This window comes from Grus americana, chromosome 1, assembly GCF_028858705.1.
Source record: "Grus americana isolate bGruAme1 chromosome 1, bGruAme1.mat, whole genome shotgun sequence".
NCBI classification, from domain to species: Eukaryota; Metazoa; Chordata; class Aves; order Gruiformes; family Gruidae; genus Grus; species Grus americana.
In genome coordinates, this window is record NC_072852.1 from 77581385 (window position 1) to 77592763 (window position 11379).

The window sequence follows — 11379 nt, forward strand, 5'->3', positions numbered from 1 at the left end:
ACATTCAGATCATTGTTTTACAGCTCAGGGATTAAGTCCGTTCTCCTTATGCATCTTATCTGCATTGACCTGTTAATGCCTAGTTAATGTCCAAGGTCCTGTTACATCAGAGTAAACAAACAACTCATAGGCAGTATTTTTTCCTAACCCTTTGCTATTGTAGCAGTCTTTTGAGATTCCATACGAGAGAGCTGGTGAATACAGTTCAAACTCATTGTCTTTTCAGAAATCGTAAGCCAAGTGGGTTGCAGGGGATATAAGCAAACACTTAGCAAGCCATGAAGCTTCAGGCAGGTAAACAAAATCACATCTGCTAAGACCAAGCCCAACTTTGGCTCCCAAGGGAAAAGAATGGCACCTCCACAGAATGGTAAATCTTGTGAATTAATACAGTTGGCACAGTAGGTATCAGAACACAGAAACAAGGTACTCTTCTTGTTAACTATCATAATTTAGAGAAAACAAATGGGGAACTGCATAGCCTGTTTTGCAGTGGGATGCTAAATCTCTGCAGAGGAGAATTCCCATTGCAGACAGCCTGTGCAAACGGAGCTGCTCTTTGTAGAGAGAATGCATGATTTGAACAGATGAGTTCCTCCCCTGACTGAGCATAGCTACATCTGCAGCAGTCATTTACTGAACATCCGCGAGGAAGAGATGCTTAGAAGAGATGTTTCTTCCCTATTCCCCCTCTGCACTGCTGTCTCTGCCAAAAAATACCTCTAGACATGGGCTTGCTGCTGATCGACCCGTGGAAGTGACAAGCGGCGTGGCAGGGACTCCAGCTAAAATCCTGGTTTGCCCATTACAGCCGGTACTTGGCTGAGGTCACGGCCGAGGAAACTCTGTTGGCAGTAGGGTAGGAGTGAAAACTGTAGCATTAGGAATCTTCCAGCAAAAGGAACGTATTAGCAAGCTGATTCTGTTCTCTCCACATGTGTAGCCGAGGAGACAGAAAGTCCCAGCAGCAATGCTGACTGTCCTCCGTGCAGTTTGTGATTTACACAGAACAATTGTTCTGTGGCAAACAGCAAATGATTTAAAGAAATGTCTGTGACAGGAACCTGACAGAGTTTTCTTCCCTCCCTAGTCCCTAATTATAGTGTGGTTTTTCCGTGGGGAGTCCAGGAGTCCCTGCATTATTCAGGATATTTTAAGGAACAAAAAACAAAGGAATTTGGCTACTGTTTCTTTGTTTGTAAATTCTGCAGCTAACAATGCTTCTATAAGACACAAAATTGCACTCAGAAAAACTGTAGGATCCTAGGTACCTAGGATTTGAATAGCTGGAACTCGGTGTATGTACAAATACATTTCATTATTAACTACATTAATGGTGAGATTGAATCTTAGTACAAATGCTTTCTACCCGGTGATTTCCCCAAAAGCATGTATTTCTGATTGTGAATGCATTTCTTCATATTGATCTTAGTATTTCAACGCAAGTTTCCAACATTAGACTTTTAGTTTTAGTGTAATCAAGCTTATGTTTTTTCCTAGTCGTTCATGAAAAGATTTTTGACAATGGAGAGCGCGTCTACTTTCTCCTAACACCTGGGCAGCTAAAGGGCTGCTTCTTTGCTTTCTGAAACAGCGTTTCACTGTATTTCTATAGGCATTAGAGTTGGAAGTTTGATTTTCTGCAGATTTTGCTCTGGAATTGGTTGGGTGGGGTGTCTAGTCAGACATGAGGTGTAGTTAAAGGTTTTTGTCACTGGTGAGACATAAAGAAGGGTGTTTTCTCCTGTGGAAATGTTATGGTGTCTTAGGGTGTGAATTCACCTTGTCTGTCAGAGAATGTATGTAGAAAGCCATTTTTTCTCTGCCTGGGCAGGCATTTTAGCGTCTTTCCAGCAAATTTGGTTGAAATTGGTCAAGAAGTTCTAACACATGGGAAGAAGAGGTTCCTACTAGAGAAATCCCGCCCAGGTGCACATGCACACCTACTCCCTTAGTCAAGCAATGCTTTTCCTTTATTGGTTGCTTAAAAGATGCACAACACAAGACAGAAAATGAGGTGGAAAGATAAAAATTGCGCAAAGCTTGCTGCACTGATGACTGCAAGCCTAAATGATCAGAAGTATGGTTTTTTCAATGCTGTAATTGCCTAAGCTCTATCTTCTCATCCTTTCCAAGACTGAGAAGGCTTTAAGAAAAAAGCTTCGTAGAGAACAATACCTGCCTTTCTAAGGAGGTTTAGCTTGCTGGCTGCCAGATTATAGCCACCATTTTGCTGTTCTTACACAATTTAAAAGATGGCAAAAAGTTCTGCTGTAGGACAAAGATGGTATTAATTCAGGAGACCTTTATGTTTTGCATGAAGAGAATTTTTAAATTCCTTCTGAGTAATAAATGGGGCACTTACCGTCGTGTGATAAAGGTGAATAATTAAAATTAAAAAAAGAAGATAATAATGAATAATGAGAGTAACCAGAGTTTTTCTTTCTTTGTAGGTTATGGTGTCATGGCTGATGGAACTACTACCTATGTGAATGCATCTGTGTGCACTGTGAATTACCAGCCACTTAATCCACCTATAGTTATTGACTTACCTACTCCAAGGAACACATGATTATAATGAGGATTTAAAGTTGTGCCCAACACATTAGCAACTTTATATTGCTGGCTGAGAATCCCAATAGGGAACCATTCAACAAAAAAGCAAAAACCTTCTTTTTTTCCCTGCTAGCTCTTCACAGATAAATTTTGAGTGACAAAAGTGGATGAGGAACAAAGACATTTTGGTGCCAGAAACAGAGTAAAGACTTTAACATTTCACCATTAAAATATTTGTGAACACAGAAAAGTGAATGCATTCCACGTATCTATATACATATACATATATATATATCTCAAGTAGGGACTTTTGTATATACCGTACATTATATTGGACTTATTAAAAGAACAATGTCTTTTAAAGGAGTGTTTCTTTAAGAAAGTTTGCAGTTTAAACTTAAGTGTTTAGACTAGGATTTCCTCATTTCAGATGTTTCCCAGTGAGCTCTTGGAAAAAGAAAAATGATGGTAAAGATGTTTTCCCTTAATTAACATGGCAACTATAAAAGATGGTGCATGAATGACCAGTCACAGGAGGAAAGCTATTACTTCAAGTCCTCCAGGTCTAAGTCTTTGCTTCTATTCAAACCCAATGCAATAGAGGCCCTAATTCACTGTACTGAAATGAAGTTTTACTACATCTGGCATTACAGATGGTAAGGGAAATGGTGCATATTGCTGGCATGCTGTAAACAGCTCAACATTGAAGAAGGGAGACTGTGTTAAGTGCAGTATAAACTCAGGAATTTGTAACCTGGACTCGCCTGTGAAAAAAAGGATGACATTTCCCTTAAAAAAAAAAAAGGAAGAAAAAATATAACTGTGTTTTCATATGGTAAGGCGATATGTGATTGTATGTAAAAAGCAAAAAAACCCCACAAAACCCCCACCCGGTGTTCAGTAATGGTATTTTAAATAAAACCCACAGGGACTATTTGTTTAAAACCTGTTAACGGGACATACAGCCAACGATGAGATTACTGGTTTGAACTTGGCCCCAGTCAGAGGTGATTAAATGTCATTGTGATCCTTTTGTCCTTGGGGAACGCTATGGATGTCAAGGGGAAGGGGTCACCTCAGCATGGCGTTCAGGCATTCGCTTTTGGGTAGCTGTGTAGTAGCGTATGTGCGATGAGTGACGAGTACATGGCAATGGGTACAGAGCAGGGTGGCCTCACAAAACCTGTCATTGCTGTTTGCCCGCTCACGGACAGTGCGAGTTTTCAACCGAGTTGAAATCCATCTGTCGTGTTGCATGTGACGCCAGGCAAAGCAGGGGACGTGTCAGGAGAGGGTTGGGATGGCCACCGCTACTACTGCCCACGCAGCTTTCCTGCAGGTTAACGGGGGGGGTTGAAGCTGCTGGGATTTCAGTCCCATCCTAGGCAGAAGCTTGAGAATTGATTATAAACCCACCAAAAAAAAAGTGCTTCAAATGTGCCCTACAAGAAATGCATTTCTGCCTTGAACTAACGAACTTCTCGATGCTCGAAGAGGAGACTTTTTGCATTGATGGAGATAATTTAGCTGCTGTATTCTGAACGTGAACATCCTAAATTTGGGGCTGACAGCATCTAGGCATTAATCTTGTTCACAGACATTGGGAGATCATCGCGCTACCAATACAGGGTTGTTTGCAGGTCTGTCCATAGCCCACTTCCGCACACACGCATTGGATAATCGAGTATGTTACTTTTTGCCTGATACATGGATGTAAATGTGAGTTTCACGTAGTGGCTGCGTGTACATTATATGCATACACAATTTAAAATACCTGTCTCACAAAACCAGGCTATGTCAGCCTCAACTCTAGGAGAGGCAGGCAGAAACATTGCGTTTTGCTGCCTTCCCACGGGCAGCAGCGACATTCAAGCCCAGTAACTAACTCCTGCTGTGGACCCACCAGAAACCGCCGGAAAACATGACAAGTCGCGGGTCTGTCATTTCTTTTAAGCTGTTGGGTGACTTGAGGGTCTAAACTAATTTGCTGCTTTTTCTGAAACGAAACCCAAAATGATCGGTGGCGCCTGCAACTGGTTCTTTGGGTAAATAGCTCACAAGCGCGTGAGCAGTCTGCCATGAATTCAGATGGGGCCACTTCTGTCAAAACTATTGGTGTAGAAATTGCAGGATCAGCTCCTAAATCAGCAAGGACCGAAATTCATCGTTGACTATGAACTCCTGCCATCATTGGGAAGATGAGCAATAGCGTGTAGTTAGAATAAAAGCGTCTTAGCTAGTCACAATTCAAGCGGTTTGAAACAAACGTGGCAGGAAATTGGCTGTATGTTAAAGAAGTCTGAAATGTTTACATTCGCTTACAGCACTTAAGAGACTAAAATGTTAAAGTGGGGGGAAGAGGTCCTTTTATTAGCCTCAACAAAATTTCTATGTCGACCATAAACTATTCTCTTAAAAATAATTTTTCCTAAGGTATCTTCAAAATACTGTGTATTTTTATGTGGAAAGGATACGAAAGCAGCTGTTACTTCAAAATATCATTTAAAGTACTTGAGGTATGAAAGCTTAAAGGTTATTTAATCATTTTGGCATAACTTGATTGTTGTTGTAATTTTTGGTCAAGCATGTTAGACAAATAAAGTCTTAAAAAAAAAAAAAATGACAAAAAATAAGGCCTCTTTATATCCACCTCACGCATTCAGCTCCCTGTGGGAAAGGCTGCCGATCTTCTCCAGGTGCGGGAGCGAGCCCGTCGGACATTAAAGTTGTTACCGCGACGGGCTGCGGATGAGCTTGGGGGGCAGCTGGCAGAGGGGCTGGGGACGATGGGCAGAGGGTGCCCTGTTCCGTCTGCCAGCTTCTGCAGAAGGTAGCAGGTTGGAAGTTGGGGTTGCAGAGGGGAAAACGGCAAGCGCTTCCTCGAACTGATGGATTTTGCGGGGGGGGGGGAACATGCCAGATGCCGCTGTGAGGCAGGGCAAAGCTAACGTGAGGGGAGTGCTGAGAGGGAGCTGTGGAGCAGTCGGGAACTGGGATGCGGTCCTTTGGGAATGGGCGGCAGTGGGGGGAGGATGGTTCATGCTCTGAGTTGAGTGTAAGGACACGGACCTCACAGAGCGGGAGAATAGGGCAAGGTGATTATTATTTTTAACTTTGTAGGCACAGTCAAGGCTGGACTTTTCTCAAATCTGATCTACATCAGATTAAGGAAGCCACAAAAAGGAAGGTTGCCACAAACGCAGTTTCGCAATTGTCGGCTCTATTTAAATTCAGGGATGCTCTCTCCAGTCATTTCCCACCCCACCTTCCCATTGCTGACCTTCACTGATATTTATCCAGGTAGCATCGCTCCTGAAGGTGTGCTGGTGTGTATCACGAATACATGTGTTCCCATCACTAGGCAGAATTGTTACCAAGATTAATTTCAGTTCATTTCAACGACAAATAGGGGAGATACCACTGCATGTCAAAAAAAAAAAAAGATTATTTTTACCTCCCTCAGTCACATATGGCTGAGGATGTGAAATATTCTTTGGCTGCAAGGACTTGGCACCTACCTCTTCCCAGGCAGCCCCCACCCACCGCAGCTGCACCCCAGCCTGGGGAACTGGCTTCAGGCTTTCAGATGATGCTATTTGGTAGCCCCTGAAGCCAGAGACTCCAAAACTACAGTGGTCTTCAAGGAGGTCACTGCAGCGAGTGAGGCTGGTGGCAGCAGGACGCCGGGCTGGCCCTGCTGGCTGCCCCACTGGCGAGGTGGCTGCGGGGAGGGAAGGTGAAACCCCCATCTCTGGGCGATGCAGGGGGAGAGAGCGGGTGGGAAGGTGCTCTGGCCTTGCTGCAGGAGGGAGCCAGAGGGGATAAGAAGTTGTTCGTCTTCTCCAGTTGCTGATTGCTGCCAATAGCCATTGTAAATGCTTCAGAGGAAGAAGGAACAAGCATTCCTCAAAAGGCAATTTTTGGAATAATCTGCCCATGGGGATCTTTGCCCCCCTCCCGCTTATTCTTGTTTGTATGAGAATGTCTCTCTTAAAAACCCATATTATTGTTCACTGCTAATGTAACTCACATATAGCAAATATAACAGCAAATGTTCTTTTCTTTCAGGTACATTCCTGTCCCTTTCTTGCAAGTCTCTCTGCATCTGTGATTTTAGCGATATTTTGGAACAGTGAGCTCCCCGGGTGATTAGGCACAGTGCATTAGAGCAACAGTATTTCGCTTATCCTCATACGTGTGCTGCCATTCGGGTTTATTGACTACCCCTTTGTTCTCTTTTTATGTGAAAAGTGTAAATAGGAGTACTTATATGTACCTTCTTTGTGCCATTCGTTATTTTGTATACTGCCATTATGTTGCTTTTTACTCACTTCATCTAGAAATTAAAATCATTTCAATTCTAGATAGACCCTATTACTAACCCTCTTACTTTCCCATCTCGGAAACGCTCCTCTCCTCTCTTTTTGATGTGTCCTTTGGGAGTTGGTGAGAGGCAGTGACGCCAGAAGATGACCTCCTCTTCCTTCCTATCTGAGCATTGGGACACGCTTCCCTGCGACTTTCTCTCCTGATCTTTACCCAATTCTGTTCTTCATTCATTTAGGATTTTGGTAATAATGTACATTTGCAACCCCCAGTGGAGGACTGTGGCGAGCTGCCCATGGCTCTACCTGCGTTTTCTCTTCAAGAGGTGACAGCTGATCTGGACTTCCCTGGTTTTCACAAACATCACCCCCTTCTTCCCAGGGAGCCCTGCCCAAGCTATGTCCATGGGAGGATCCTTTTCTCCCCCACTCTGTCCTGTTCCCCGGCTTTGGTGGTGCCCTTGGCAAGCCTTGTCACCCCTGGTCGGGTTTGCTGTAGGGGACACCTCATCTGCCATGTGGGGTGAGCAGCCCCAGGGCTGGGGGTGCTGCTGGGTGGGGTATGGAGCCGTGCGACATTTACCCAGTCCTCATCCTGCTTTTGGGGTTTTTGTTTCTTGGCTAGTGCCTAACCCATGACCCTGCTTTGCCTCTCCAGAATAGCTCTTTCACAAAGGTCTTTATCAAAACCTTTGCAACTGTCCACAGCAATTATATCAGAGATATCTCTTCTTGCAGGACTTTGATGTACCAAAAGCTTTCAAATAGATTAAAGGAACAGGCTTTTCTCTTCCACAAACCGGTCGGCTTTGTTTTCTCCCCAGCCCAGTGAAGTGCATTCCCCCTCTAGAGCACAATGGGCTAAAACCAAGCAGAGTAATTAACCTCACTACTTGCCACCGGGCCAGCGCACAACATGCCCTCCTCACACTCGTGCTGTTTGCTCTGATTCAGTGCAATCCGGGCCCGGTTAGCGGACAAATCACTTCCCGCCGCTGCAGAAGAGGCCGTTCGCTCGCCCAGAGCGAACTTGGTAGCGCGGCTGCTTCTCTCCTGGTTTTGCCTGGGGAGCAGTGCTGCACCGTGAGGTTGTGCTGCCGGCTTGCAGGGAGCCACAGAAGCGGGGGGGACAGTTGTAGGAAATGATGACCCAGATAGGTTTGCCATTTAACTTACTCTCATCACATTTTTCTTTTAATGCTTTCTGCTTTCTGGATGGGATGAGCAGCTTGGCCAGGGCCAGATGGGAAAATGCTGGATGCTATAAACACAGTGCAATGGCTTATGGTAGCATTAAACTGCAAAATCAGGGTAAGGAAAATGCTGTACCCCACCAGCTGCGCCATGCAATACCCAGCAAAGGCTGAGGAGAGGCGAAGGTGACATTGAAGCACCTTCCCACCAGCCCAGCCCTAGCTCCCCACTTCCCACCACAATTTGAGCTCACCCATGGTCTCACTGCGGGTCTGGGCTGGACGCCGGGGCTGGCCCCCTCCCTGATGAGTGCTCCATGGGAATATTAGAGGTTCTTGGGGCTGGTGCTACGAACCTTTCCACAGAGGCCACTGGAGTGGTGGGAAGAGGTCACAGAGAGCACCTTCCCCCAGTAAGTGCCCCCTGTTCATGGAGGAATGGCTGGGGACGCTGCAGCGTGCGCCCCAGCAGGGACCCTGCCTGCGGGTGCGTGGGGCCGAAGCCGACGGCGTGCGGTAGGTGACTCCGTCCGCACCTCTGTGCGGCACAGAGCCAGCTGACCCCGGTGTCATCTGCTGTAGGTTTCAGAGAGAGGCTTGTCCCCGTCCTTTCAGGTTTCCATTTCAGACTGATGGTGCTGCCTCTCTACCAAGAGACACAAGGGACGCGATGAAGCGATGGTCGGGTTCCAGCTGCCTCCCAGCCGCACAGCGCTGGGAGCCTCCAACGTGCTGACGGAAGGCTTTGTGCAAACAAAAATTCTCTCATCTGCACTGTGTAATAACCCGACTCGGCAGGCTGCGGTTGCTGCTGCAGTGGGAAATCTCATAGGCGCCTGCAAACTTTACCTCCCACCGTAGTGGCCTGGGCCAAATTTTCTAGAAATAATGAAGTTACGCAGGATAAAGCAATTTAAGTGGAGTGGGCAATTAAACCCATATTTATATTTCTTCTACTGTTTTAAAAGGCTGCTGCATAGCGCAGCCATTCTGATTGCATCTGTTATTTGATATTTTAAAATGCAGAGAGCGCTGCTTCACAGAGACACGTGCTGGCTGCCGATTACCTTTCTTTTATTACCGGCTCCTCTGCTTCCCGCAGTTGGTCCATCCCTGCCACTTCATGCCGCTTATGGTGTTGCTCCCCGAGCAGCCTCTCACCATGGGCACCCCTACTCTGGATACCTCTCTGGTCTCCCGAGGGACGACGTGCGAGCCTTACCCCATCCTGATCTTGCTTTTGAGCCCACAGACAAACCCCACCGCCTTCCCTGCCAGTGCCAGCTCCAAGGACCTGCAACAAGCCGAGAGCAGTGTGGGACAAGGGGGACAGGTCCTTCTGCTTGGGGTGAGCCTAGGGACATCTCCCAGCATCACCCTGAGCCTCTCCAGGTGAGCGGGTACCCCCATACAGGGTGGGTTTGCTCTGCGGGGAGGGAAGAGCCCTGCTCCATCGGGAACAACTGCCAACGCCAGCCAGAGCAAAGGTGGCTCCTCGCCAGGGCAGCCAAGGCGAAGCGCGGCAGAGCGGAGCAAGCCTCCGGAGAAGTGTGCCCAGCAGTGTCCCCCAGCCTCCCAGCACTGGGGTCCCATTCATTTGTGAAACAGTGCTAAGGTTTGGCACCTCAATAATCTCATGGCCTGCCCATGGCACTTAACCCAGATTTCTGCCCCTCATTCACATGCCAAGTGATGCAGCATCTCTGCCCTTGTTTGCAGTCCCCTGTATCCACATACATAGGGAAGGAAAAGCTGCTGTGAAGCCACCAAGAAGTCAAGAGAAGTAATTGGTTCGAATGTGCCGCCCCATCATTTCAGCTGGTGCCCTCTGGGTTTTGTGCTGGGCAAGCTGGGGAGCGATGGTTTACCTGCACACCTTCAAAAGCACTTTCTTTCCCCGCCTGTTATGCTTGTAACACTGTGTACATAATTATGTTTATTGCTTGTTCAGAAAGAAATAATAACTCTGAAGTGTTACCTATCAGGTTCGTTTCTGCGGATGCCCGTAACAATAATTAATCATATGTATTAACATGCGGTCAAGAGACTTGTCAAAACTGGAGCTCTCGAGCGGTAAACAGAGCTCACGCAATTAGCAGTCCCTGCTCTGAAAATGCTTGGATTGATTCATTGTTCCTCCCAACACCTAAGAAAGTCAGGGAAGTAATAAATCATGAAAATATAGACAAGGCACTCAACAAACTATGATGAAGACACTTCATCAACAGCCTTTAGCTCTGCATCAGTGTGTTGCACTAGAGTCGACGCTGGCTGAGCTGGTTGCATGACAGCTGTAACCAGTGAGCGCTCACTAACACTGCACTAATCTTGGAAATACCGTGCTCTCTTCTAAGTTAAAAATAGAGGATTTCTTAATTGCTTTTAATTCACCTGCTACAGAGCATATGCCGTCCTGTAAAATAAAGGTATATGACCTTTTAGTGCACAGATTTTAATCTAAAGCATAGGACTTTCTCCGCTGAGCCCCCAAGGTTGGGTAGACCAGAGGGGCAAAGGGTGCTGCTGCCTTTGCTGGTCAGGAAAGGGTCCTTCCACCCCTCCATGAGCTCAGGATGCCACAGCACGAGACACCCGGCTCTCCTGGATCCTGGGCGTTCTTTGTTAAAGCAGCTCCTTTTAACTTGCAAAAAACCCAACAATTGCTAAAGGAATAAAAGAAAAAAGGACAACAGCGACAGAAAGAGGAATGGTTCCTCCAAACTTTGAAGCTGGTGTTATCTATTAGAAACAACAAAAGGAACTCAAAGCTGGGAGATGGAAAGCAACAAAATGTATGAAAGCAAATGACTTGAATGGAGCTCTCAGAAGTGACGGTGACGTTTTGTGCTCCCTATTGGCTTCATTTCTGTTTCTGAGTGAAAAAGGAGAGTGTCCTTTAAGAAACAGTGTTGTCTCGCTAATCTCCGTACTGGCATTATTGTGGCGGTTGTGTTCTGGAATTGTGCTGTTGGTCTAAAAATCATGAGGAAACCACAGTCCACATGTAGAGTAGAAATAGGAAGGTGGTACATGGCTTTTGTATCATTATTATTATTTTTTAAATAAAGAAAAAAAAGACTGGTTTTATTCTTTAAAAGTTCCTTACAGATGTAAACGGCAGTTACTTCTCTTGACTCCTCTGTGGCCTCACAGCAGCTTTTCCTTTCCTGTGTACACGGCCGCAGAGGACTGCAAAGCTGTTCCCACAAGAAGAGGGTGCTGATACCAGGGGGACAGCAAAGCTGAGCTGGACCCATGCAAGACTGTGTCAGAAGACCAAAGTCCACTGAATCTGGAAACCAACT

General features: G+C 46.0%; 1 protein-coding gene across 1 annotated transcript in view; it reads left to right on the forward strand.

Moving 5' to 3' along the window:
• The window catches only part of MPPED1 (metallophosphoesterase domain containing 1), a 53901-nt gene extending 48715 nt beyond the window's left edge, over positions 1–5186 (forward strand). Inside the window, 1 exon segment of the mRNA XM_054813349.1 lies at positions 2454–5186. Within this exon segment, the coding sequence (XP_054669324.1) occupies positions 2454–2572 (119 nt within the window). The 3' untranslated portion in view covers positions 2573–5186.
• The last annotated feature ends 6193 nt before the right edge of the window (positions 5187–11379 follow it).